The 27,948-nt window shown below is 56.0% G+C and overlaps 2 protein-coding genes and 1 non-coding gene across 5 annotated transcripts in view; 2 read left to right on the top strand and 1 right to left on the bottom strand.

The window, feature by feature from the left end:
* Window positions 1–2,430: 2,430 nt before the first annotated feature.
* On the top strand, window positions 2,431–10,123 carry ODC1 (ornithine decarboxylase 1). The gene is made up of 12 exons (XM_059405150.1): window positions 2,431–2,524; window positions 5,436–5,583; window positions 5,852–5,986; window positions 6,250–6,423; window positions 6,608–6,780; window positions 7,196–7,330; window positions 7,447–7,528; window positions 7,720–7,803; window positions 8,496–8,658; window positions 8,741–8,853; window positions 8,938–9,152; window positions 9,649–10,123. Exons 3-12 carry the CDS (start codon window positions 5,885–5,887, stop codon window positions 9,791–9,793), a joined length of 1,386 nt encoding a protein of 461 aa, XP_059261133.1. The 5' UTR covers window positions 2,431–2,524; window positions 5,436–5,583; window positions 5,852–5,884; the 3' UTR covers window positions 9,794–10,123.
* On the top strand, window positions 3,998–4,130 carry LOC132022928 (small nucleolar RNA SNORA42/SNORA80 family). Its single transcript, XR_009405811.1, has one exon. It is a non-coding gene; the product is annotated as a small nucleolar RNA SNORA42/SNORA80 family (small nucleolar RNA).
* Window positions 10,124–20,289: 10,166 nt separating the features above from the next.
* Window positions 20,290–27,948, bottom strand: part of HPCAL1 (hippocalcin like 1) — a 110,020-nt gene continuing 102,361 nt past the window's right edge. For all 3 annotated transcript variants that reach the window (XM_059405148.1, XM_059405147.1, XM_059405149.1), the window contains 3 exons: window positions 25,787–26,182; window positions 23,924–24,029; window positions 20,290–21,182 (listed from right to left, as the gene is read on the bottom strand). In XM_059405148.1, the coding sequence (XP_059261131.1) occupies window positions 21,085–21,182; window positions 23,924–24,029; window positions 25,787–26,164 (582 nt within the window). In that variant the 5' untranslated portion in view covers window positions 26,165–26,182 and the 3' untranslated portion in view covers window positions 20,290–21,084. The remainder of the gene's footprint in view (window positions 21,183–23,923; window positions 24,030–25,786; window positions 26,183–27,948) is intronic.

Here is a 27,948-nt window from a genome sequence, read left to right as displayed (position 1 = left end):
AGATGGATCATCTGGGCAAGACGGGGCCTCCCCAGAGGAAAGTACGGTGTGCAGGCAGGGGTTTCCACATCTGGCATGGGCCAGCCAGAGCAGCAGCGTATCCAGGTGACCCGGGAGTGAGCTGCATGTATGTACAGGAGAGGGGCAGACCACCTGGCTTCCTCAATCGAGAACTTGCCTCTCATGTCAGTTATTACCTCTAAGTCTAAAATACAATCACACAGCTGAGTGGGAACAGGACCCTTGATCTGACCCAAAACGTTCCCTTAATGGCTGGAGACACGGAGGCTCAGAGGGTCAGGGAGGTGGCCAGGTCACACTATGAGGGCAGCAAGCTACTGGCAGGACAGGGGATGACCATGCTTCCCTCCACTCCAGGCCGCTACCAGGACCCCACAGGATGAGACATCTGGTCCCTGCTGCCTGGAGGAGGCTGCAGAGCAGGGACAATGTTCTCCTGGCAATGACTGGCTGATTGACCTGCCAAAGAGAGCCGAGGGTGTGGACACTCTTCCCCACTTGGCCACGGCACTGGACCCGCGAGACTTCTGGAATGTGAGGAAAAGTCTGTCATTGGGACAAAATGTTTCTTCACAGAGGGGGTACAAATACCAGGGTGCTTCCCGTGAGTCTAAAGCTGTCTCATTTTGCGTCTGGGCTGTCCCGTTCTCTGACGGGGGCTGTTAATCTCATCCTAGGGTAGGAATTAAGCTTGTCAGGGTGGAGATAACTCCCTGCCTCCCTTCCCTAGTTGAGCCGTGCTAGGTACCCACCCACGGGCTGCTCAAGGACTATGTAAAAATAAAGTTGAGCCTATGTAAAAATAAAGGTGTGCCTCAGGCCTGGGGACAGTGCAGGGGAAGTTTTTCAAAACCTCACAGGGATTTTGCAGCTGTAAACATCCTTGTATCCTCTGGTCAAACTTCCTTGGAGGCCCAGAGAAGGGAAGTAATAGCCCAAGTTCACGCAGCACTCCTGCACCAGGGATGGGGTACAGCACTGAGCTCCTCCAAGGTCCCTCTGTACCAAACTGGCAACCTGCCTGGACTAGCGTCCCATGCCCTTTAAATCCTCACGGGGACCCTGCGGTGGGGCACACCCCACACTCGAGGATGGGATGTGACTGTTGCACTTTGTCTTCAAGGGAAAGAATGATAAGATGAAAGAAAAAAGAATTGCCCCACATTCCTTCTCCCCTCCCTGGGGTCAGCAGCGGGGTGTGGCCCACATCCCAGAGAGGCATCGTCCTCCCCCACGGACTGCATACTCAGGGATAACCCAATGCCTAGGGCTTCGCCTCCGGCTTCATTGTGCAGCCTGTCGCTGTGCGGGGACTTACAGGCTCTGCCCAAACGAGGCACTCGCACCTGCCCTTAGAGACATCTAGTCACCGCGAATGCCGTCCACAATGGTAAAGGGCAGTGGAGGGACTTGGTGGCCTGTGGTCTCTCTACCTCCTTCCCCTAAGGCCCCTAGACAAGCCTCTGGCTTAACACCGCCCGCGTGTCTTCGCGTGGCGGTCGCTGCCGGCCATCCAGACGGAACACACCTGGATACGTTGACTGGCGCCGTGGGAGCGGCCCGAAGCGGGGCCCCCGACTTGCCAGGTGACCCTCAGCACGCACCTGGCCCCCGTCTGCGTCTGCGCCCCATTCTTGGGGTGAAGCCAGAATCGTCACAGGTCCCCTCTCCTAGGACAGGAGGCGCCTGGCAGGAGGGGCCAGAGTCCACTCGGGGTCCACGTGGCCCGCTTGCGCCCGCGATCTCCTTTCTCTGCCCTAGGACACGAGGCACTCAAAGCCAAGAGGAAGAACAGTTCTGCCCAGCGCGGATGCTGAAATTCGGCCTGGTTCGCCAGCAGGCGCCCGCTCGTGCCCCAAGGCTGGTGTCCGGAGCGCGGCGGTCGCCGGCGGGCCCAGGACCTGAGGCGTCGTGCGCGTGCGCGGGCCCGCCGCAGGGCCGGGAAGGGCGCGAGGCCGCCAGGGATGCCCCGCGGCGTCGTGCGCGTGCCCGCCGCAGGGCCGGGAGGGGTGAGGGGCCGCCGGAGGCGTCCTGCGGCGTCGTGCGCGTGCGCGTGCGCGAATCTGCCGCAGGGCCGGGAGGGGCGCGAGGCCGGGGGCGGGCCCGCTGGCGCTCGGAGCCGTGACGTTGAGGGCCCGCGCTCCCCATCCTCCGTCGGGCCGCGGGTTGGCCGCCGCGGGCGCGCTCCGCCCCCTTCCTCGGAGGACGCCCGGACGGAACCGATCGCGGCTGGTTTGAGCTGGTGCGTCTCCATGACGACACGCGCGGTGCTATAAGTAGCGGAGCGGCGGCGCGGCGGCTTTGTCAGTCCCTTCAGCCTCCGCCGCCGCCGCCCCTCTGCCAGAGCTCCGGCGCCACCTCGGGCCGGCGGTCCTCCGCGGGAGGCAGCGAGGCGGCGGGCGGCGGGCGGCCGGCTGACGGGGGCGGCGGGGCGGCCGGCGGTCCTGCGCGCTCGGCGGCGGCGTCTCCATGGGGCTGGCCCGCGGCGCCCCAGCGCTCTGAGGTGAGAGGGGGCGCGTCCGGGCGGTTGGGAGGCGGGAGGGGGGACGGCCACGTGTCCCCGCGCGGCGGGCCGGACGGAGGCCCGGGGCTGACCCTGCGCCTGGAGCTGCGAGGGGCACGTGGTTGTCGCGCCGACCGCGGGTCCCTGACCCCCCTACCCTCCGGGGCCCGCGTCCCTCCGTGGAGCGGGACTTCGGACCCCTGATCCTGCGCGCTCCGGGCGGCCACCCTCGGCGCGGCCGGTCCTGCTCCGGATCGGGGCAGCCAGGGCTTGGGGCAGCCCGGGCCGGAGGGGACTGCGTCTCCCCTCTTCCGAGCCGCGGCAGTGGGGACTCGGAGCCGGAGGCTGTCGGGCAGGCCCGCGGTTCTTTCAGCCGCTGTTCTTTTTCTAAAACCCATGCGGCCAGCCCGGCAGCAGGTGCAGGAGAGGGACGAGCGGGCCCGAGCAAGTCTCGGCTCCCGTCGCTCCGCTCACTTCCATTAGGGTGAGGCAGGCCATTGCTGCCTCCCTGCCGCGGAATTTTCTCTTAGTGTCTGTGTACGGAGGAAGCGACCCGATAGAGCCGCTCTCCGGAGTTGCTGGAGCTCAGATGGGAGAGAGCCTTGTCTTGACAACGGCAGTACATTCTCCATTCGTTGTGCCCTAGAGTTGGCTCTGTGAGGAGTCTTGGGATGACTTAGAGATCTAAGAAGGGTCTAGAATATGGAGATCCCAGTCCAGGCAACAGACTGACCCGTAGGAGGCAGCCCTTAAGGTTTTCCAAACAAGCTGATGGTGGTGTTTTTGAGAATCCGAAATAATGGGTAAGTGTGGGGAGCGGAACTTTTTAGAAAGGTCTGGGGAGCACAAAGAATGGGTTGGCTTTATTTAAGCTAAAATTGGGCATGGTTTAGTTGACTTGTGAAATTTTGTTTCAGTTTGCTTAAATTGGTCTCTGTCTCTTGTGTAAGACTTCCCGGCTGGCAGGAGAGACTTCCCAGTAGGAGAGTGGTGTCTGTGCTCACTGACCCATCCTTTCAAGGGACTTAGCTCTTGAGAACACTGAAGGGTGAAACTGTGTTGCAAGTTTTCAAAATAAAGCTTTAAAAGATACTTAACAGTAACATTTCAAAGTAATAATTTCCCAAGTTTAAGCTTGAACATTGCTTTAAAGCTCTCCTAACAAGATCCTAGCTAAAGAGTCCAATCTGTTACTGTGTGAACCTGCCTTCAGTGTGGAATATACCCGTCCCCTTAGACTCTTGACTTCCCCTAGAGGTGGTTTCAGCAACGTAGGAGGTTGACAATGCCAGAAAGTCACATTAGATTAAGTCTTAGAACAAGTTCTTCCTCTGGCTCAGTCGGTAGAGGATGTGACTCTTGATCACGGGGTTGTAAGTTCAAGCCCCACGTTGGGTGTAGAGATTTTAAAAAATAAATAAAATCTTAAGAAAGGGGGGAAAAACACACACAACAAAGGACAAGCTGTACCGTGCATGGGTTTGGATTTATGGCAGGCTCGTCCCCCTGGGCCTCTCATAGTGTCCCATGCCAGAGCAAACCGCGGCCCCGAACCATTGCCTGGCCTCTGCCGTAGGCTACAGGCACTGAAGCGGGTCGCACAGTGAAAAAAAAGTCCTGCCCAGCAGAAATTACATAGGTTAAAATCAGTAATTTGTGTCACATTTTGTGAAGACCCAAGGACAGTGGCTCTGAATGTTATGAGCTTTATTTTTGCTTATTCGTAATTCTTGTCTGCCTCCTTATTTTTGTTATTCATAAAGTTAGCCAGAAATTACTTCCATGTGATTATCGTTCATTAACTAAGCAAGGACGAGATGAGATTTGCAGAGTCGCTGACTTGATCGCCAGCTCTGGTTTAAATACGCTGATTTCTGATCAGACACAGGAGCTGTGATACATTTTGTTGATAATGAAGATTGCTTACTGTAAAAATACATGTTTCGGGGGTGCGCCTGGGTGGCTCAGTGGTTTAGGCCTCTGCCTTAGGCTCTGCTCAGGTCGTGATCTTAGGGTCCTGGTGATGGAGCCCCGCATTGGGCTTCTCTGCTCAGCAGGGAGCCTGCTTCCCCCTCTCTCTGCCTGCCTCTCTGCCTACTTGTGATCTCTCTGTCAAAGAAGTAAAATCTTTTTTAAAAATATGCATGACCTGAAAATAAAATAGCATAAAAATGAACTCAGAATATTCTTAGGAAACTTCAGAGCATCAGGAAGTTTAGCCTTAGACATTTCCACAATGCCTTTCAGTCATTAAAACTTCTGTGAAGACTTAGGGAAAACAGAAGGTAGATGTTTATAAGGCGCCTTTTAGTAATTACTGAAGTGTTCTCTTAAGCTTCTAAAGAGTTAACATATCCCTGAAATCAAATAAACTGGCCATTATAAACAATTTTTCTGTTTTAGTGAAATGAGGATTCTGAAACCTGCTTTCTATAGATTTTTTAGCATGAATATTTGAAGTGCTTATTTTGAGGTATATAGTAATACATGTAGGATTTTAGCGTTGGGGCGCCTGGGTGGCTCAGTCATTAAGCCTCTGCCTTTGGCTCAGGTTATGATCCCAGGGTCCTGGGCTGGAGCCGCCATCCGGCTCCCCTGCTTTAGCAAGAAGCTTGCTTCTCCCTCTCTTCCTCCCCTGGCTTGTGTTCCCTCTCTCGCTGTCTCTCTATCAAATAAATAAATAAAATCTTAAAAGATTTAGTGTGTTGCTTTGAGAAAGTCTAGTGTTGAATGTGCAGTGTCCTTGGATAGTGGAGAGGTTTCTGGAATCCTGTGGCTTACGCCCAGAAGGAGGGGATTCCGAAGTCCAGTGGGTGAGCCAGCGATCTCCGGAGAGCGCCTGTGCAGCCCTGCTTTCTGTGTGCTCGCATCACAGTCCGTGCCTGATCTTTCCATTTGATGCCTTCCTAAGGTGGACAGCAAATTCGGTGTTGATCACACCATTCCCCCTGCTGCACTGGGGCGCACGCATCCTCGGCGGGATTTGGAATTCTGGAGAATTGCCTTTGTGAGAAATTGGCCACCATTTCTTTAAGTTCCATTTCTCCTTAGTTTTCCATGTAAGTATTCATGGTTGTTGCAGGTTATTGTTAACAATTACTGAGTGTTGGGGGCTCCTGGGTGGTTCAGTTAGGCCTGTGCCTTAGGCTCAGGTCATCCTGGATGGAGCCCCACATCTGGCTCTCGGCTCAGCAGGGAGTCTGCTTCTCCCTTTCCCTCTGTGTCATCCCCCACCCCACCCCGAACGGTCTTGCTCAAATATTTTTTTTAGAAAATGAACTGAGTATTGCTGTGGCTTCTGAGTAAATTTTTTCACCTTATTTGCAGTTTGTTACGTTTTTGGAGGAACTTCAAGAAACCATGAACAACTTCAATAATGCGGAATTAGACTGCCATTTCCTCGATGAAGGCTTTACTGCCAAGGATATTCTGGACCAAAAAATTAATGAAGTTTCATCTTCTGTAAGTTTAAGTCCGTGCTAGCAGTGCAGCTTTAAAAATCCTGGGCACCTGAGTGAGAAACTTGAGTGGGGTCTTAAGGAAGTAGAATGGAACATGGCATGTTAGGTAATTCAGAATTTATTAGCTACGAATCACTCTGTGGTAATAGTGACCAGGGTAAAGAAAAGCGGGTTCCTTGAGACTGATGGGAATGACAGGGGGAGGCTACATGTGGGAGTGTGATTAGGCCGCTCATGAGTTCCTTGCAACCACTCTTGCTGTAGGATGATAAGGATGCCTTCTATGTGGCCGACCTGGGAGACATTCTAAAGAAACATCTGAGATGGTTAAAAGCTCTTCCTCGGGTCACCCCCTTTTATGCAGTCAAGTGCAATGATAGCAGAACCATAGTGAAGACCCTTGCTACCATTGGGACGGGGTTTGACTGCGCCAGCAAGGTAAGCAAAGCAGCGGGACTCGGGGTGATGATTTCAGATGGCCCTGGTGCTCCCAGCAGGGCGGGTCAGAGTTGGGTTTCTTGGGCAATAGACAGCAGTGAAAGTGGGGGGGCTGAATTCCCATTTTCCTGTTTCTTTCTTTGATTGGCTTCATATCTATCAATAACATACTCCTGTTTTTCAGACTGAAATACAATTGGTACAAAGTCTTGGGGTGCCTCCAGAGAGGATTATCTATGCAAATCCTTGTAAACAAGTGTCTCAGATTAAGTACGCTGCCAACAATGGAGTCCAGATGATGACTTTCGATAGTGAAGTTGAACTGATGAAGGTTGCCAGGGCACATCCGAAGGCAAAGTGAGTTGTGACTCCTCGTTTGTGGGCAGGTCACATACGAGATCTACACGTGGTATCAAGATTCTGTACTTGAGTATAAAGTATAGGAGTGTGCTGATCAGAGGCAGAGTAGAAAATCTCAAATCCTCTTGATGAATAAAGCTGTAGGAGAGTCTTGGGGCGCCTGGGTGGCTCAGTCGGTTAAGCGTCTGCCTTCTGCTTAGGTCGTGATCCCAGGGTCCTGGGACTGATCAGGGAGCAGAAATCTGCTTCTCCTTTTCCCTCTGTTCTCTCTGATTCTTTCCCAGGTAAATACAGATTCTTAAAAAAGTATGAGACTCAAATCAGAGGGTATCAGTCACAGATTCTTTTTATTATAATCATGGCTATCAGTGGTCTTCTTTCGGGAAATTTGATACACTTTTTCTGCTTCTAGGTTGGTTTTGCGGATTGCCACCGATGATTCCAAAGCAGTCTGTCGCCTCAGTGTTAAATTCGGTGCCACACTCAAAATCAGCAGGCTTCTCTTGGAACGGGCGAGAGAGCTGAATATTGACATCATCGGTGTCAGGTGAGATCCTGGTGGTGTGCAGAGACTTAAGATACTGGACAGTGCATATCTCAGGTTTTTCTCGCACTATGAATAGCGATTTTCAGAAATAGCATATTCTCCTCTCTTTGCCCCAGCTTCCACGTGGGAAGTGGCTGCACCGATCCTGAGACCTTCGTGCAAGCCATCTCCGATGCCCGCTGTGTCTTTGACATGGGAGTGAGTATATGTAAACCCAGTTGCGGGCTGTGGGCTGGGGAACAGGGCTGACGGTAACAAGCCTCAGTTCTAGAATTAACCTTTTCCAAAAGTCACTGCATATTCCAGAGGCTTAAACCCAGCTGCTGCATACATTTTTACAGCTTGTTACTGATCTGGCTGCTTGATTGACTTGACTTTCTTGACTCTAGGCTGAGGTTGGTTTCAACATGTATCTACTTGATATCGGTGGTGGCTTTCCTGGATCTGAGGATGTGAAGCTTAAATTTGAAGAGGTAATTTATAGCAGAAATACAGCTATTTTTAGCAAGTTCCATTTTCATGTATTTCACACTTAAGTGTTTTAAGTAATAACAAAAGAAATTGTACAAACATAAAAATGTTTTGGTATATTTTCAGTGAGTTCTGTTATTTAAAATTGTATTACATGTGCTTTGGTTTTCTTAACCACAGTGAGTCCACTTCCCCTCAGATTGTGGGAAATAGTTGAGTAGGAAAGAGCATGCAGACTTCGGTACATCATTACCCCAAATAGGGTTTTCTAAATTTTGTACTTCCGAACATTTTAATTGTTTTAGTCACTTACAAAGTTAAAATGGACATCTTACTAAATACGGGCCATTTTGCAGTGGTTGAGTTTATGAAATAGATCCACTTTTCTTATTACAGTTTTGTGAGATGGGCAGAATAGAGTCTGTCCTATTGACGTGTATTTGGTAGATTAAAATATTTAGGCACCTTCATACCTCAGTAAGCAGTAATAAATTTAAAGCGTTGTTTGATAGAATTCTGCCCATCAAATCCCAAAGGGAAATCCATGTGAAACCGCAGGGAGATGCTGCTGTTGGTTTTTCTTCCGCTGCTGTTGCTCGACAGTAAACCTGCCTGCTGCTGGCGTCCTGTCACGGCGCTGGTTTTCTCTCTGCGGTGAGCTCTCCTTGGTGACACCCCTCGCTGTCTCTCGCAGATCACCAGTGTTATCAACCCAGCCCTGGACAAGTACTTCCCGGCCGACTCGGGCGTGAGCATCATAGCCGAGCCTGGCAGATACTACGTTGCATCAGCCTTCACGCTCGCAGTTAACATCATTGCCAAAAAACTCGTATTAAAGGAACAGACAGGCTCTGATGGTACGTATAAAGGCCGAGTCATCGCACACTTAGCTGTACGGTGGTAGAAAAAGTGGTAATTGAGACTCTGGTGTCCTTCCAGATGAAGAGGAGTCCAATGAACAAACCTTTATGTATTACGTGAACGATGGCGTGTATGGCTCATTCAACTGCATCCTCTATGATCACGCACATGTGAAGCCCCTCCTGCAGAAGGTACCCTCCGAGCACGGTCCGCACAGCAGCGAGGCTATGGTCATAGCGAGGGCAGCTAGGTAACGTTTTTCTCTCTCGATGCAGAGACCCAAACCAGATGAGAAGTACTATTCAACCAGCATATGGGGACCAACGTGCGACGGCCTGGACCGCATTGTCGAGCGCTGTGACCTGCCCGAGATGCACGTGGGCGATTGGATGGTGTTTGAGAACATGGGCGCCTACACGGTCGCAGCTGCTTCTACTTTCAACGGGTTCCAGAGACCGACCATCTACTACGTGATGTCGGGGCCGACGTGGTTAGTGACGACGGCGCGTGTTTCTGGTTTGACAAGAACAGCTTTCTCCTGGGGTTTCTGCTGGCTCTTGCCTGGTTGAGTCAGAAGAAAATCATCTTGTTTAGGTGTAAATACTAAAAAGGTTTTTAAAAGTAGTTCTCTGCCTGCATTAAGAATATATGCTTGAGGAAATTTAGAAAATATAAGTGGAAGATTCCTCTGGTGATACTAATCTGTATTCTCAGATTTTTATAGAGGTGTAACTCTTCCAAAAAAAAAAAAAAAGCCTGGGGTATTTCTGTGTAAATAGAGTATTGTCACGAATGCACATGACTTGTGCTTTCCCTGTTACTGAAAGGGTGGTCCTGAAGACAGGCTTGTTTCTGGAATGTGCTGACTCGCTTCCTGGGGAGGTAGTGGCCGAGGGGGCACACAGGCTCTTGGGGAAGGGACGCTCTGGAGGCCGCCTGGTTCCGGGGGACTTGAGGTTTCTGAACCTGCCACTTCTCTCTCTCAGGCAACTGATGCAGCAGATCCAGAGCCGCGACTTCCCGGCCGAGCTGGAGGAGCCGGACGCCAGCCCCCTGCCCGTGTCCTGCGCCCGGGAGAGCGGGCTGAAGCGCCCCCCGGCCACCTGTGCCTCCACCAGCGTTAACGTGTAGGTGCTGCTCCTGTAGCTGTTAGCTTCGAGTTGAGCTTGGATTGGGGGATCGGGGGGGACTGTAACTTAATTCCTGCTAGTTTTGAGATGTCTGTAAGTAGGGTCGGCACGGATGCAACAGTGTGGAAGACGAGGAGATGGGGTCACTTATCTGTGTTCCTATGGAAACTATTTGAATATTTGTTTTATATGGATTTTTATTCAATTTTCAAACATGCTACTAAGGGGCGCCCCTCCGCTGCTGAGCAAGCATTTGTAGCTTGTACTTTGGCAGAACGGGCCAAAAGCTTAGTGTTGTGACCTGTTTTAAAAATAAAATATCTTGAAATAATTGGGCATTGGAGAGTTTTTGCAGCGTGTCCATTCCCGGTGGTGTGCCTCGAATGTGTTTTATAAGTGGGAATTGGTCCCAGTAGCTGAGAAGGTTGTCCCAGAGAACTTAGAAGTTGGTGGTTTTCAGTGTTTTGAAAATGCATCGAAATGCTGTCTTCCTGCTCAGCACATCCATTTTGAGTCTGGGAGTCTTGTATGAAGTTTGCTGTGGATCCTCACACAGAAGAGAGGGTTTGGCCCACACATAGGTGGAGGGAAAAGCGTGGGTGACACAGGCCCTGAATGTCCCCAGACGTGGCTGTGCGGGAGCATCCAGAGCTCTTCGTTGCCTGCGGGTATCAGGGCTGTGCCAGAGGAGGACCCGTGGAGCCCTGAGCGCTGCCGCGGGACAGATGTTCCTTCCCGCTAATCTTCTCTCCAGGACCGAGTTGCAGAGCGGCAGGTTAGGAATGTGGTACAACACTGTTCGGTCAGCTCATTTAATAAATTCCGCAGTTACCCTGTGTTGTAGGTCTCTCCTCTCTTAGACTTGGACCGCTGGCCTTTTATATTCCCTTACTCGACTCGTACCCCTCCTGCCCACACTGTGGACCCCCTCAAGATCATCATGTCCAATCCTGCAGTAGCCATATGCGGGGAAGGAAGGTGTGCAAAAACCAGACGGGGCCCTAGTAAGCCCCTGGGCCCTGCTGTCACAGAGCAGTATTGTCTCACCTACCGGGGAGGTGCAGCAAGACCAGAGTCCAGATGGCAGGGAGTGCTGTAGAGTGGATTCCAGGGGAAGGACCTGTTTCCTAAAAACCACCTTCCCTGCCCAAGACCTGGGTTCCCCATGGGCACTGCATCGCTGTGGTGGCCGAATTTCCTCTTCCCATTGCTCAGCCAGGCTCAGGCTGGGCGTGTCACCAGCTCTGCTCTCCCTAGACCTGAGGATACGGTTTTAGTTGTTGTACATACCAAAATACATCAGAAGCTACAAACACAATAGTTCTGACTAGAGTAGGGTCCAAGGGGTGGGGGGAACCTCTCCGACTGTCCCACTTCTGTGAGCACATCCTTTCCTGATTCCTCAGGACATTCAAAATAGAGGAATTGGTGTTGAGAAATGGGAGCAAGTCCCCCAGCCTGGGATCTTGGTAAACGAGGACTTCAACGTGAACGGAAGGGAGGGAGATCTCACAGTGGCGCCAGTGAGCTTAGATGGAAGAGAGAGAGGGGAGTGTGTACTTCCCACTCATACGCCAAGGATCTGGAAAGTGCTCTGCTCTCAGCCAGTCCGTCCAGCTGGGCAGCGCCAGTGGGACAGAAGCCACCCCAGGTCATCCTGTTCCCACCCACACGACAGCCTCAGCCTAACTCCCGACACCCTGCTTATACACTTGTCAGCTGACAGGGCTTCTGGGATTTGCCAAGGCCATGTTCGGGTCTGGAGGATAGTATGGCCTGGACTGGGCGAAATGGCCTTCTCTGTCCTTAGACCCGAGAGTGGGCAGATGAGTTTGGCCAAAGAGGAGGAGATCTGCTGGGTGTGTGTCCACTCCAAGACCCCGCAAGTCCTCGGTTGCTGCGTGTAGTTACCTACGCCAGGTGGTGAAGAAAGATGACGCTATCTAGGGGCACCTGGGGGGCTGGCTGGTTGAACGTCTGACCCTTGATCTTGGCTCAGGTCATGATCTTGGCTGTGAGATTGAGCCCAACGTCGGGCTCAACACAGAGTCTGCTTCTCCCTCTCCCTCTGCTCCTCCCCATGCTCTGGGGTGCCCTTGCTCTCAAAAAAAGCCATTCACAGAAAACTGACACTCCCAGACTTTAGAGTGTGAAGTGACTGTGGCTCTGGGCCTGCACTAGGCAGCCGGGGGGATTTTCCTCCTGAGAGTGCCGGAGACTGGATAATAGGCTCCCCACGGGAAGAGACCCGGGGTTCTCAAGCTGTTGGTTCCAGGATGAAGGCGGGTCTCAGCCCATCGGGCTCCGCGTTCGGTTCACTTGGGGACCATCTTCTGAGGGCAGGTTGTGGGGCCCGCCCCGCACTCCAGAGATGGGGTGGTGGGGATGGGGGGTTACGGCCTGGGAAGAGCAAGAAGGGCCTCCCCAGCTCCTCATGTCACACATTCGGGGTGAGCGTTTTCATGAGCAGACACAAAGTTAACACACTTGAAGTCAAAAAGGTAAGAGACAGAACTGTGTGACCTGAGCTGCCTTTTTTCATATTAGCCGGGCTCTGGTCAGTAAACAAAACAATATGATAGCAGCCGAGACACAACATGGACTCAGAGAAGTCTGAGATTTCCAGACTCAAATGTGCATGACCACGGACGGTCCTGTGTTGGCGGGAGGGGGGGCAGATGAAGGGGTTTCCCTGGGTGCCAGCTAAGCAGGGCTGCTTGCCCCGGTTGTCGAGAAAGGCGACGGCGGGAGCCCTCTCTGCAGGCCATCGGGCCACATCGCAAATAATCCTAACTCTCTGACCCAGCAATTCTAAGGATTTGCTGACAGAAACCCCTTTGCGGGCTCTTCCCTGCACTGTGACCACACGTTGGAGACACCCCCATAACCGTCGGGTACGGACGGGCAAGGCATTCGGTGGAACGGGGGCCCGTGGCCGCTCGAAGCTGCCAGAGCTGACGGGGCCCGCGTGCCAGCCCGAGCGAGCACAAAGAGCGTGGGGAGAGCAAACATCCAGCAGGCCGCGCGTGTGAGTGTGTGTGCGGGCGTGTGTGCACATTCCGCCTGTGCACAGAGCCCTTCTGGACGAGCAGACAAAGGGGGGGGGGAGGCTGGGGCCCGAGGAGACTACACAGCCCTGGACACGGGTCCGCGAGACTCATCTTAAATCTCGAGCCTCCCAAAGGAGGAAGAGGCTCAGAAGCCAATTGGTCGAGCCCTGTCCCACGGCGGAAGCCAGAGGCAGGCCCTGGGACTCCCACGTCCACCTGGCGCCTCTCCTAGCCCACAAATGCGTCACTGAACTTGAAGCCAGAGGCTTTCCAGTCCCGCACTGGCGGTTGTTACGAGGGAGGGTCAGTGAAGCCCCAAATGTAGGCCCCCGAGTGAAAAACGCTTGAGGAGTCTCGCTGCTGTTGCTGGGGCTGGAGGCTGGTTCCATCCCCGCGGCTCACTGGAGGACGGGGAGGGTCATGAACGGACGGGCCGGGGTGGGCTGGCCTCCGCAGCTTCTGACCCGCCCCGGGGACCGCGCATACTCAGCTCCCTGCTTGAGGAGTAGAGTTGCCAGACTCAGCAAGTAAAAATTAAAGAAACTGCATGGGACACGTATCTCTTGTCTGAAATTGAAATTGAACTGTGTAATACTATCAAAAAGGCCTCGGAGTCCTGGGTATCAGGAGCCCAGCCTCCGCCTGTGTGTGCGGTGTGGCCCACAGAAAGGCGCTCCTCACTGTTCATAGCGGCAATGGCCACGGTCGCCAAACTGTGGAAAGAACCAAGATGCCCTTCAACGGACGAGTGGATAAAGATGTGGTCCAGGGGCGCCTGGGTGGCTCAGTGGATTAAGCCGCTGCCTTCGGCTCAGGTCATGATCTCAGGGTCCTGGGATCGAGTCCCACGTCGGGCTCTCTGCTCAGCAGGGAGCCTGCTTCCTCCTCTCTCTCTGCCTGCCTCTCTGCCTACTTGTGATCTCTGTCTGTCAAATAAATAAATAAAATCTTTAAAAAAAAAAAAAAAAAAAAAGATGTGGTCCATATACACGATGGAGTATGATGCCTCCATCAGAAAGGACGAATACCCAACTTTTGTAGCAACATGGACAGGACTGGAAGAGATGATGCTGAGTGAAATAAGTCAAGCAGAGAGAGTCAATTATCATATGGTTTCACTTATTTGTGGAGCATAACAAATAGCATGGAGGACATGGGGAGATGGAGAGGAGAAGGGAGTTGGGGAAATTGGAAGGGGAGGTGAACCATGAGAGACTATGGACTCTGAAAAACAATCTGAGGGGTTTGAAGGGGCAGGGGTGGGGGTTGGGGGAACCAGGTGGTGGATATTGGAGAGGACACGGATTGCATGGAGCACTGGGTGTGGTGCAAAAACAATGAATACTGTTACACTGAAAAAAAAAAAAATTTAAAAAAAAGAAAAAAAAAAACAAAAAACGAAAGGCGCTCCTCAGAGCCTCAGTCTCATCTGCCAAGTGGAACAGGGACAGAAAGCTACATGAAGGGGTGCCTGGGTGGCTCAGTGGGTTAAAGCCTCTGCCTTCAGCTCGGGTCATGATCCCGGGGTCCTGGGATCGAGTCCCGAGTCGGGCTCTCTGCTTGGCAGGGAGCCTGCTTCCTCCTCTCTCTCTGCCTGCCTCTCTGCCTACCTGTGATCTCTGTCTCTCTGTCTGTCAAATAAATAAATAAAATCTTTTAAAAAAAAAGAAAGAAAGAAAGAAAGAAAGCAAGCAAGCAAGCAAGCAAGCTACATGAAGCATGTCCAAGAGGCTCTGAAACCGGGCTGGGAGGCCTTGGGGATTGGCACCCCCAAGCCTAAAACCACATTCCCAGCCACAGCCACCAGGGGGCAGCAGCACCTCGTAATCCAGGCTCCTCTGCCCAGCTGGGAGCGTGACCCAACTGTCAGGTTCCACAGTCACTTGGCAAACACGAGACCAAGGTCCCTGGAGAGCCCTGACTGTGCCAGGAGGTCTGTGGGAAGAGGAGCGTGCTCTGGCTCAGAAGGAAATCCAGGGCCAGTCACAGTAGTGGATCTGGGGCTTTGAGAAAGGGGCTCCAGGCAGCCTTGGCCCCAACCAGGCCATCGGCCCCCAAAACTCATCCTGAGCCCCCATAGGTGAAACTCATCCCCCAGCCCAGCCGTCGCCCCTCCTGCCTCACACCCGCTGCCCCAGCCTTTTAACAGCCTTGCCGCCCACGCCTGTCCGGAGTGGGTAACACCCCTAGCCACATCCTGAGGCGACCTGGGGACTCTGCCCACTAGCCCTCTTGCCCTGGACACAGCCCTCCCTGTCCTCTCCTATAAGATGGTGACATTGAGGCTCGGCCTCCCAGCTGCAGGGTGGGGTGGGGGAGGCAGAGGGGCGCTGCTCTCATGGGATCCCCACCCACTGCGCTCTCCTGGGTCCAGGTCCCCGCCCACCTCCATGCTTCGGTACCTAAGGCTACCAGGCTTGCCCCCTCCCTGTCTTTGTGCATGGTCCCCGGCCCCCGGGTTCTTCCCACACCAGAGCTGCCTCCATGGCAGTGTGTGTTGGGGGGCAGGGGTCCCTTCCTAACCCTGGCTCTGGCCCCGTGGCCCCCACATCCGGGGGATCGAGGAAACACTTGGCAGCCCTCCCTCTGAGCTGGGGAGTCTGCAGGACAGGTGTTGACTCAGGCAGTAGCTTCCCCCTCCCCCAAGGCCCTGCAGCCCTTCCTTCTGGCAGCCGATGTGCAGGGTCAATGTCACCGTCTTACAGGAGAGATCAAGGAGGGCCTTGTCTAGGGTCACGGGGCTCCTCAATGTCCAAGATGAGATTCGTTCCTCTGCCCCGGTGTCTGGGGTGGCCGTGGCTTCCCTGCAGCTCCAGGGATAGGGACGGGCCACGTGCTGAGTCTCCGTCATCATTCCCCGTCGCTAATCCCATGCTGGGCCAGGCACTGGATCCAAGGACAAAGGGAGGAGCTGGTTGGACAACCCGAGGTCAGTATGAGGGAAGCGGTGCTGTGACTGAGGGGAGCCTGGGGGGCTATAAGCCATCTGGGCGGAGTCAGGGATGGCTTCTTGGAGGAAGGGGTATTTGCATGTAGTCTTGAAAAGGGCCCGGAGTGTGGGTAAGCATGCGGTTCAGGGAGGACGAGGCAGGAAGGCCGCTGTCCTCGAAACTGGGGACAGGAGCCCCAGCAGCCAAGCCGGGCCGGGCTGAGGGCACAGGGCTTTCCGCCCCACACACTAGGATGGGCGGCCGGGGCTACCACTCAACGCGGCCTCACCCCTGTCTTCTGGAGCCAGCCACTTGCCCACACAGGCCCAGGCCAGGTGCAGCGGACCCTGGACGCCACATCTGCGTGGGACATGCCCGACTGTGTGACTGTGACCCCTCCACACGGGACGGACACACGCTCCAGCCTGGACCGGCCAGGCTCCCATCTGCGGAGGCTCCGGAACCAAACACACCACTGGTCCACAGACACACAGACACACACAGACACACACGCACACACATCCAGGGCAAGGGGCACGGTCTGGGGGCCGTGATGCAGCTAGTTCTCATTCTGCTAATGACTTCTGGGACCTGAGCGAGCCTGAGGGGCCTGGCTGATGGCTCGTAGAGCACTGGGAGCCGGAGGCGTGTCCCTGGGACCCGTCCCCTCCCCTCCCCAGTCTCCTCTTTGCTCGCCACCAGGTGGAGCACATGCACCACAGAGACCCTTGGAAACAGAGCAGCAGGGTCCCCTGGAGAACAGGGACGTGGAGGGTGTGTGTGTGTGGCGCACATGTGGGAGATGGGGACACACCCAGCCCACATGTGGCGAGACCAGCCAGGACGGGCCCAAGTGCGCCCTCTCGTAAACTGCAGGAGTCAGGTGGCCTGGCAGTTCCTCAGAGATGGCTCCCCTTTGGGTCTGAGCCCAGAGGTGTCCCCCCACCCCAGGGAGTCTCAGAAGCTTCTGGAAAGAGTCCTGTAAGGGACAGAGGGGAAGTTTGCCCTCCGCAGGCAGCTGCCTTCCCTCGCCAGGTCCCTGCACTAGCCAGGCGGCACTCACCCCAAGGCTCTTCTGGGCCCTGACTCTGGGTGGCGTCCCACGTGGCCATGACCCAAGCGCTCCCTCGGGAGCAGCTCCCGCATAAACACGCCTCCGTCCAGGCCCAGGCTCACTGGCCTCCTGCACCACTGCGTCTCCCACGTCTACTCTACTCTCACCCCTTGTCCTCTCAGAGGTCTTCTGGATGTCCCCCAAGCCCAGGAGAAGGCCATGCTACAGGGCTCTGACTCCCTGAGGACCCCCAGGGTCCCCAGGCTGAGGGAAACCGGCAGAGGCGCCAGGCCCCCCACTGCCTGCGACACCCAGGGGCCCTGGAGCCCGCCTCCACCGGCCTCGCGCTGGGCAGCCCCTCGACAGAACGGCCAACAAGGAGTCCGCGCCTGGCACCAGCTCAGCTCAGCAGACTCAGGATGGCCCAAGGCTGGTGGCTGGTGAGAAGCTGACTTGGGCCCCATAGGCCGAGACCTGTGCCCACCGCCCTGCTCGGTGGCGCATAACCCCTCGTCCCCTTAGAGGCGGTCAGGCCCAGTTCTGAGCTGGGGCCCTTCTTCTGGATGCCCAAGTCTCCCCTCTGGCCCCTAGGCTCCTCGAAGCAGACTATGCACTCACTGCTGGCCCGTAACCCAGGGCAGGGCAGCTCCGGGAAAGGTCAGGGACAGGACGGACTTTTGCACAAACTCTCCTTCCTCTGGAAGACCTTCTGCAGGCGTCTGGCCTCCCCATCAGCAGTCTGACGTCCCCTCCTCAGGCAGCCGTGATGGGACTGGAAGCCAGTGCTGGCGGTCCAGCGGGGAGCCACCTGGTCTACAAGGTCCGGACGGGAGTAGGGAGCACAGCAGACGGCCCCCCACTCCCGGCCCCCAGCGGTGCCCCGCGCAGTGCCTCGGCCGGGGTTGGGGATTAGGCCCGGGGACCCCGAGCTGAGCCCTACTTAGGGACCCAGGGACAAGCCCCTGCATTTCCCCAGACACATGGGGCCCCAAAGGTGGCTTCAGCTGTCTGAAGACCACTCCGTGATTAGGAGTCGTCCCAACTTGGGTCCTCTGCAGGCCCCTATCTGCAACCCCTTTCTGGAGCAAGCAACTTCTCTATACCCCAGGCCAGCCATCTGGACCACGTAGGTAGTCACGGCTAACTTGTAGGCTGCTGGGAGGTTTACAGCAGCGCATTCAGCAGTATCCGTCCTAAGAGGCCTTCAGCACATGGGGGCTCGCATCTTGCTGGCTTAATGCCAGTTCCCACAGAGGCGGCCAGCTTACCCAGAGAAAGCCTCAGTCTGCATTAATGTAAAGCCAGGGTTGAGAATGAGGGGGTATAGCCCTGCCTTCCCAGGCCTTGATCCTGAGCTGCCCAGATGAGTACCTTAGACGTGGAGCCCGGCCCTCCCACGCTCCCCTCCACATCCCAGGCCTCCTTCCTGAGCTCTGAAACAACGTTCCAGCTTCAGGAGTGGTTCCTACTGTTGTAGGTCCTTGGCCGGACGGGGTGGTGGGCTACACCGACTTTCGTGAGCTCCTGCTGGGGCAGGGTCGAAGAGGACCCCCAGACTCACATCTTCACATCTGGGCAGAAGCACTTGTGATAGCTTTGGGGTTATATATATTTTTTAAAGATTTATTTATTTGAGAGCACACACGGCAGGGGCGGTGGTAGGGGAGAGCAGAAGAGAGGAACTTTATCAGACTATGTGCTGAGAGCAGAGCCCGATTCAGGGCTCGATCTCATGACCGTGAGATCACAACCTGAGCCAAAAACAAAAGTCAGACGCTTAACCAACTGTGCTACCCACACGCCCCTGATAGCTTTATATGCCATTTTAACTGAGTCATGGGGGCCCAGATACCTGGTCAAACATTATTCTGGGTGTGTCTATGCAGGTATTTCTGGATGAAACTGACATTTCAGTTAGTCACCTGAGTAGAGCAGATATCTGATGGCCCTTCCCAACGTGGGTGGGCCGCAGCCAATCCGTTGAAGGGATGAACAGAGCAGGACTCAGTCAAGGGCAATTCTGCTCTGAGGGTCTTGAACTGGGATGCTGATCTCTTGCCTTCAGACCCTTTTTGGAATGATGCCATCGGTTCTCCCGGGTGGAGCTCCAGCTCACAGATATTGGGACTGTCCAGCTTCCAGAATCATGGGGGCCAATGCCTTATAATAAGCGTGTGTGTGCGTGCGTGTGTGTTTAGATCTCCGATTGGGTCTGCTTCCCCGGATGGTCCTGGGACAGCGGTCATTCCCATCCATGCCCTATCCCCATTCCTGGCCCCAAAGCGCCCCCAACAGGCAGTATTGATTAATGTCTTCTGTAAAATTCAAGTCCCTCATGGGAGGGGAGCCCCGGGGAGGCCCCCTCCCCCAGGCAGAGTTGTCAAAACACCACCTTGTCATTTCTAGCACAGAGAGTGCTGCCCGCTGAGGCCCACAGTTGGGGGCGCGCCGGGAACAAGCCGCTGGCGGTGCCATTGACTCGCCAGGCACTCGCCAGGCACTCGGGGACAGCTCGAGTTCACTAACGGGACAGCCACCGCCCCTGCCCACCTGGGAGGCAGGCTCCGAGTTCAAGCTCTGCCCACTTACCTCTCCGTTTCAGCCCTTCCGCCGGAGAAGACACTGAGGCTCTGAGAGGCCCCGCAGCCCAAGGCAGGTGTGACAGACGCGGCTGGAGTCTGTCTTGAAAATACAACTCCAGTCCTGATCAACCCTTCCCGCTGCCATGCCCTCCAGGGAAGGTGGGCCCTCCTCAGCCAAGGGTGCCTCTTGACTGGCCAGTCACAGTCACCTCACACCCCCCAGCCAAGGCACTGACCTAGGTTACAGCCAAGGAGAGGGGAAGCTGGTGGGGGGAATTCTGGAAAGTTCTCCTCCCTCTCCTGGAAGAAGAGAAGACAGGGTTGCTTCTTATCCTGCCTGTGGAATGCTGTGTCAGCTGGACTGCGGGGACCCCAAGGAGACAAGTGTGAGGACAAAAGCTAAATGAGAGATCAGGTGGTGGGGTGGTAGGCAGGGGTGGGGGGGTACCCAGGGGCTGCAGGGGTATGCTCTCTCCAGAGGCTGGCTTAGCCAAGCCTACAGCACGCTGCCTTTGAACTTGACGTGTGACACAAACGTATTACAGTACAAACACCTTCTGCATGGTTTTGTGCTGCTGGGACCAGAGGTGTCCCTCCAGCCCCTGGCTGAGAAACCAGGTCTCCCTCCAGGCCTGTGCCAATGGCTCGGGTCCCTGCTCTGTCCTCACGGGGCCTGAGAGTCAGACCTGCCAGGGATGGTTACCTTTTATTTCCATGAGCATTTCTTGGCACAAACGGGACAGATACTGAAGAAAAGGCTGCGAAGATTTAACAGACACAGGGACAGGACCCGGGCCGAGCCGACCGACAGCAGCCCGCTGAACCTGCCTTGACCACAGGGTCTGGAGCAGCCCGGAGGCTCTCCGGGGCCAACACGAAACTCCGAGAATTCCATTTATTTGATCATTTTTAATACAGGAAATGCCAGACCAATCAACAGGGAGGACAGACCTTACACAGATGCCTGCGTTCACTACCTGGACGGACGGTCGCCACGGCACTGGGCACGCATGCATTTCCTTGGAAACGGGCAGATCGAGAGAGCGCATAAATACCACAAAATAATCAGGTTCGGGGGCGGATCACGGGCCACTGGGGCGGGGGGGACCACGCATCACAGGCAACGGAGGCGTGAAATACAGGACCTACACGGCACACGTCACTTCACCAGGGGCATAATTTATACACGAAAAGGAAGGAGGCCACAGTATCCCTACGTGCAAGCAGCTTTGGTCAGAGGAAACGCACGAGCGAGGCGGGGCCATGCACGGGGAGGGCTCGCCCGTCTACTCTCCCTCTGCTCTCGTCCCCACCTTGCCCACGGCCACCTGCCATCACCACATACAGCAGCTGGCCTGGTCTCGATCTCAGGAAGTCCCATCCGTGTCCTCGGCGGTGTTCTCCGGGCTCCCTGGGGCGGGGAGATGCCCCGGGAGCCAGAACTGTGAGCCCTGCGTGTCAACACCTCCCCGGGGGGTGGGGGGCGTCCCTGGCGGGGGGCCGGGCAGGGGGACAGGAGGAGGCCAGGTGGAGGAGGGAGGCCCAGCCACCAGGCCGGGCAGGTCGCCTGGGCCCCGGCGAGCAGGATAGGTGGAGGAGGCATCCACTTCTGCAAGCAAAGCTTAGACGGCGAGACGAGCCTGGGTTCCTCCGCCACCGTCCGGACGCCCGGCCCCTCAGAACTGACTGGCACTGCTGGGGTCGCACTGCAACAACCGGACGATGGAGGGGTCACTCTTGGCACCTTTAATGAATTCTTCCAGGGAGAGTTTGCCTGTGGCGCAGGAGAGAGGAGAAATGGGGGTCAGCCAGGGCTCCGCACTCGTCATGCGTCCGGAGGTCCCCGCCACTCTCCCACACCAGGGGACGCCCCCTTTGGTCTAAGTCTCGCACCTTCCGAAGCTGGGCCAAAGTGGGACTCCACTAACTTTGCACTTCACCAGGGGCATAATTTATACATGAAAAGGAAGGAAGCGCTGTGGCTTACGGGACAACGTCAATCCTTTTGGAAGCCACCCCAGGCTTTACGTAAGGAAGGTGGGGCTCGTCCGGAAAGAAAGTCACCCGTAACTGATTCGGAGCTGAGGGGACCATGGCTGGGGGTCGGCGGGCAGCCGGGGCCCCCCCCACCCATCACTGCCCAGTGCCTGATCTCCCCTGGTGGCGGCATGGTTCGCGGCTCGCGGGCGGGATCGCTCTCTGCTGAGGGACTCTCGCCCTCCGGGGTGGGGCCTAGAGCGGGCTGGCCTTGCTCTGGGTCCGGCCAGTGACGCCCTAGGGCATCCTCTGCCCCTCTCACACCACCGACCCCATTACTGCTAGGACCGGGAGTAGGAAGTGGATTTGAAAACTGATGTGAGTTCTGGGGGGAAGCCAATGTTGGGACACCCACAGGCCCCTCTCGGTGGTCTCTCTCCCAGGACTCCCCCCTGCAAAGCGGAAGGACCTAGGTCTGAAGCTGGCCCTGTTCCAGTGACTTATGCCTTGGGGGAGTCTGCAGCTGTGAGGCCATAGTGACAGTGACCCCGCAGATCGGCAATAAAGGGACCGAGAGGCCTGTGGCCCGTGCCACGCCACAACAGGCAAGATACCAATGTTTCCACGTCTCAAGATCTTTAGCCCTGACCTGGTCTGGAAGATGTGCTCAGTGAGCTGGGGCCAGAGAGCCAGAAGAGGCATCCAGAAGCTTCCAGGCAGAGACCTCCTGCAAGCCCACTGCCCGAGAGGAACACCCCCTCCTCCTGGCCCCCAGCAGGAGAGAGGCAGGCTGGCCCCAGGGGAGACAATACAACATCCAGGCTCAAGGATGGGCTGGGAAGCACCCCCTCAATGGAGGAGATGTTCTCCGGGACCCTGTGCCTGCACAGAGCGGCTACTGGGCTCTGCTGCTTTCCTGTGCTTGGTAGGGACTATTACCCACCACTCCCCCATCTCCGATCACTCAGAGTGAGAAGCTTCTGAGAGAACAGCCCCTCCTCCTGGTAGACAGCAGGACAGGTGAGGGGGCTGATGGGGGACCCGAGGGGCTCTGGGGGTTCCTGAGCACAGTCTGGGTCTGTCTGGCAGCAGTCGGCGTGCTCCTGGCGCTCAGCCAGTCTCCATTCACACTGACGGCCGGGATGGGTGTGGACAGAGAATGCTGTGCTGGGGGCAACCTGCCAGGCCCCCCCTGACCCCTGGGGAGGATGGCAGGGAAGGTAAGACAACGTGCAGGGCCCTGTCCACTCTAGCAGCCCCTCAAGAAGGGGTGCACCTGAGCACCCCTGACTTCACCTTCATCTCTCCAACGGCAACTCTCCCTTCCCGCACCAAGGCCTGGGACAGATGGACACCGGGGCTCACAGAGGTGCCCTGCACCGCAGCGCACAGACTCGGGGTCCCAAACAAGCTGGGAAGGTGTGGGCCCAGTTGGTCTTCTGGAGGAGCGGCGGGAGGAGCTCAGGCTGGGAAGCCAGGCAGGGGAGAGGGGTCGAGAGTGCCATGCCCAGGGCTCTGTGCTCACAGCACTCTGGGTATCATCTCCCTGAATCCTCACAACCACATGAGCCTGCCTTTATCATGCCCATTTCACAGAGGAGGAAACCAAGGCTCAGGAGAGCCAAGACTCGGTGCAGGTCCATCGGAGTCCGAAGCCTGCGTCTTACTACCCTGGAGGGTGAAGCCAGGCTTTAAATCTGCCCAAGGGCAATGCCAGGCACAAGGCTGTCTTGTTTCACTCGTGACCATGACTAGGGAACCATCGCCACGCCGTCTGCTGCGTCCGGTGTACCTTCTGCCGCTGTGCTCACACAGTAAGCCTGTCCCTGGGCCAGCTCGGTCCTTAAACCCATTTGCCAGAAGCGCTGCAGACCTTACAGAGCATTTCCTAATGCATTAGCTTGTTTTTCATCTCCAGCTCAACCCAGGGGGTGTTTCCTTTTCTACTCTAAATGTCCCATTTCTTTATTGCTCAAAAGCAAATCCAACCTGACTCTGAGACTGCACTTGACAAAGCCGGCAGGAGGCCTGGACCTACCGGGTCGTAGCTGCCTGCTCTTACGTGGATCCTGCAGAGCCCCACTGCCACGGTCCCCCAACAGAGCCCCTGGGGGCCGCTGGGGAGCCTGCCATCTCAGGAGGACAGCAAGGGTCCCACCATTCAGGGACCTTGATCTGCACCCTTCCCCCAAACCCAAGAAGGGCCCAGGTGCCATCAGTGCCCCTGCCTCCCTGTCCCTGGGACACATCCATGGGGCTGACAGTCTCTCCTATTTTAAAAGCACTTTAAAACGACACTAGGGCTCAGCGGGGACAGGGGGCACAGAGGACACAGCCAGGACATAGACCCGGGTCTCCCCGACTGAATCCAGCCTCTTCCCTCAGGCCAGGAGGAGCTGAAGGAGGCCTGAGAAGCTGCTGAGGGAGAGGGAAGTGCTCTAAACATACCTCTGCTCTCAGTAGCCCTGCACACACGCACACATGCACACACACACACAGTCACACACTCAAACATACGCACACACGCCCACTTCTTACCATCGTTGTTGGTGTCCATCTGCCTGAAGATCTTGTCCGTTCGTTTCTCCGGAGTGGACTCATCCTCGGGCATTTTCATCACAGAGGACACCATTTTGTAGATAGCCTGCAAAGAGACACGTAGAAGCATGTGCTCCGAGATTCTGGAACATTCCTGGGCAGGTGGGGGCAGGTGTGAACTTCTTCCCAGGCCACAGAAAGACATGGAGAGGTCGGGATGCAAGCAGCCTTCAGGACACTTCCTCAGCTTTCTAGAGGAACATTTCCAGAATGTTCCACGGGGACTATCACAGACAGCACACAAGGCAAAGGAAGCCAGACCAATTTATGTGACGTTCAAGAGCAGGAGAAACCACAGCACAGTGACAGCCCGGAGCCTGGCGGCTGTCTGGGGTCGCAGGTCGGAGAGTGCTTGGGACGACACCTGAGGGACGCTTCTGGGGGACTGCCAATGTCTGTAACTCACCAAGGGTGGTGGTCTTAGGGGCATATGTGCACGACCCCCGTCCCCCAGCACACAGCTGTGCGCGTTTCACTTTGTGACTGTTAGACCTCCGCTTAAAACAAGCAAGATTTCGCCCCCGACACACATAGGGAGAACCACATCATGACCCCCAGAAAGGACCGGCAGCAGGACTGCACAGGTCTCTCCAGAAGGATGGAGAACGCACAGGCGCACACCTCCCTGGGACAGGACATCCTCATGGGACTGGGCCACGCAGCATGCCCAAGGGCAGAGCCAAAAGCAGCACCAAGCCTCTCCAAGGTCTTGGTTGGCTTCCAAAGTACTAAAAACTCCAGTCCATGCTGAGAAGGGTATAGGAGGTCAGTATCCCACCGGTAGGCTGAGAGGCCACGGGGAAGGGTCTCGGGGTTTGGGAACGTGGTGGGGGCACCCAGCAGCCAGATCCCATTCGCACAGGCATGGCGCCCATCCCTACCCTGTACTCGCTGTTTGCACAATCCCACTGGTGTGTCTCAAGTTTTGGCCAGGCCAGTCTGCTCAGCCAGCGATGGGCATGCCCGTTTGCAAAAGGGGTGACAGGTAGGCTAGGATTCCAGGGAGAAAGAATTCTCACTCCCACCGCCTCTTACGGTGAAGGACCAGAAGGGACAACTGAGCCGCACAGGCCCCACCTGTGCTGACTTACTCTGCATGAGAACCAGCTACGCGGGGCAGCAGGGTGGTCGCTCCTCAGGCCATGTGCGGCTGGCGCGGGAGCTCATGGGGTTGACGCTCTTTGCTCAAGACTTAGCTCCTGGGCCACAAAGTTCCTTACATGCAGAGAAGGCCTCTTCTCGGGAATTCTAGAACCAAATCCCCCCGGCTCCAGGGACCCCAGGGAGCAGCAGCTTCTGGCTCTCTCCCCTCCCACAAACCCAGGCAGCCGGTGAAGGGAACTGAATGGGATTTCTTTCTGGAAAATGGCCTCACCTGCCACTGACAAGCATGAAGGTATGAAGGGGGAAAAAGGCCTCACAGGGAGAGATGTTCCTTCTGGGTTAGAGCCTGTTACTCTGGGACCACGAATATTCCGGTTTTCCTTTACCGCAGCACGCTCCTGGGGACGTGGCAAACTGCGTGTCGCCATCTCGAATACGGAGACTCAAGGAGGGCTTAGCAGGGAGCAAGGGACCTCTCCTTTAGGATTTTCAGCTCTGCTAATTCTTAGGACATGCCCTCTCTGAGCTTCGGGCTTCATGAAATGTGGAGAAGGACCCCCCACCCTCCCCTTAGCCCAGGCCTGCTCCAGAAGTATTGGGTCTTATCATCACTATAGCAGGGACCTCCCTGGCCAGGTGACAGGCAGTCCAGGCTGGGGCAGGGGGCAGGTGGCAGTCCATGCTGGGGCGGGGCCCTACCTGCACGATCTCCAGCATCTCGCTCCGGCTGATGTAGCCGTTGCCGTCCAGGTCGTACATGCTGAAGGCCCACTTGAGCTTCTGCTCCAGCTTGCCCCGGGACGTGACGCTCAGCGCGATGATGAACTCCCGGAAGTCGATGGTGCCGTCCCCGTTGGTGTCGAAGGTGCGGAAGACGTGCTCGGCGAACTTGGAGGCGTCGCCGTACGGGAAGAAGTTGGCGTAGATCTTCTTGAACTCGTCCACGGTCAGGTGGCCGGTGGGGCAGTCCTTCAGGAAGCCCTTGTACCACTCCTGCAGCTCGTGGTCGGTGAACTCCGTGTTCTCGCGCAGGTCCTGCAGCACCTCGGGCCGCAGCTTGCTGTTCTGCTTGCCCATGGCGGCGGCTGGTCACCCCTGCAAGACGGGGGGGGGGGGGGGGGGGGCGGGGGGGGGGGGGGGGTGTCAGCAGGAGCGGGTCCTCGGGGAGGGGTTGCTGCGTGGAGAGGCCCCCACTGTGCACGAACGCCCTGCGGGGAGGGGGACCACTCGTGGGCACATCCTGTCTCCTGGAATGTGTTAATGGAGGGGAGGGGCGGGATGTACCCTAAATCAGTGGAATGAGGTGCTCCCGCTGCCGGCCGAGAGCACCCGTGACCCTGGGATCTGGCCGGCTCTCTCCTCTTCGGCACCACGTCCTGCTTTTGGAACAGGAGTCCAGAAACTCTGAAGGTGTCCCCTCTCTGTTTGTCTCTGAGAAGCTCCCTGGGGTGGGGGGCAGGGCAGGGTGGCTCTAGAATTAGGGCGGAGCAGCCCACGATGTTTCCCGAACAGGACCAGTAACAAATCGGGCACCGCGGGAGCGCGGGACGTGCCTCCCGTGCAGCTCCCCACGCGGCCGGGAGGGAGGACGGATTCGCAGTGACACGGCGGCCTCACGCTGACCCACTGTCACCTCCTCAGCTCATTTCATGGTCCGGCTCTGATGGTAACAGGGAACAGCCATCATTTTTCAAACATACAGAAGAGGAGACCATCAAATTGAAATGTCTCCCGCCCCCATCCCAGAGACGCCCGCTTGGAACTGCTTCTGTATTTACGAACCCCAAACAGTGTGCACCGCACCCCCATCCAGTAAGAGGACAGCCGGAGCTCATGTCTTCTCCCTGGAATGTCCTCCTGGCTCCCTCCTGGGTTTTATTAGCTTTATGATACATATCCCTGTTTTTACTTATCTATACAGTTTTATCTTTTAAAAAAGATTTTATTTATTCATTTGGGGGAGAAAGCAAGCAGGTGCAATCGGGAGGGGGGAGGGGCAGAAGGAGAGAGGATCTCAGGTAGACCCCCCCGGCCACGGATCCCTGACACAGGGCTCCATCTTGCGATCCTGAGATCGTGACCTGAGCTGAGACGCTTGACTGACCGAGCCACCCAGGTGCCCCTTTATGACTTTAAATTACATAGTTCAAGTTCCTTTCCTAACTTCTATGGAGGGCAGCCTGGCCATGTCTTTCCAAAGCTGCAAATGCCCAGCCCTTCCATTCGGAGGAGTAGCTACAGATACTCCAGCCAGGCAAACAGCGTACCCGTGCTGGGCTTGCTGCCCCGATTTCTGTAACAACCCAGGCGTCCATCACCGCGTACTGAGAAGCGGTAACCAAGACGTGTTTTTAAGTGAAAAGAGAAAGTGCGCAGCAGCACAGAGTTTGCTGCCCTTTGTGAAAAAGAAAACCATGTACACATGCGTGTTTCCGTGTCTGCAAGGACCCGTTAGGATGTGGCATTGCCTAGAGAGAGAGACGGCTGATGGACAAGGTTGGAATGGGGAGTTTTTATTGTAAATCCTTTTGCAATTTTAAAATGCTGACCTCTGTGCATGTATCTTCATACAAGGAGCACCTGCGGGGCTCTGTCGGTTAAGCCTCTGCCTTCGGCTCGGGTCATGATCTCGGGGTCCTGGGATCAGTCCTGCCCTGCTCCCTGCTCCGTGGGGAGCTGCTTCCCCCTCCTGCTGTTGTTCCCCCTGCTCATGGGCACACTCACGCTCTCTCAAATAAATAAATAGCATCTCTAAAAATAAACAAATAAAAATAAAAGTAGCCCGACCTCTATTTCTTCATTAAGAAACTTCCCTCTTGGGGCACCTGGGTGGCTCAGTGGTTAAGCCGCTGCCTTCGGCT

This window comes from Mustela nigripes, chromosome 7 (genome assembly GCF_022355385.1).
Source record: "Mustela nigripes isolate SB6536 chromosome 7, MUSNIG.SB6536, whole genome shotgun sequence".
Taxonomy (NCBI): Eukaryota; Metazoa; Chordata; class Mammalia; order Carnivora; family Mustelidae; genus Mustela; species Mustela nigripes.
This window is presented reverse-complemented; position numbering and strand designations above follow the sequence as displayed.

Excerpts from the sequence above, each read along its gene's own strand:
- ODC1 (XM_059405150.1), top strand. The coding sequence starts at position 5,885 with ATGAACAACTTCAATAATGCGGAATTAGACTGCCATTTCCTCGATGAA. Across the intron at positions 6,781-7,195 it reads AGGGCACATCCGAAGGCAAA|GTTGGTTTTGCGGATTGCCA; the intron begins GTGAGTTGTGAC and ends TTCTGCTTCTAG. Across the intron at positions 9,153-9,648 it reads GTGATGTCGGGGCCGACGTG|GCAACTGATGCAGCAGATCC; the intron begins GTTAGTGACGAC and ends TCTCTCTCTCAG.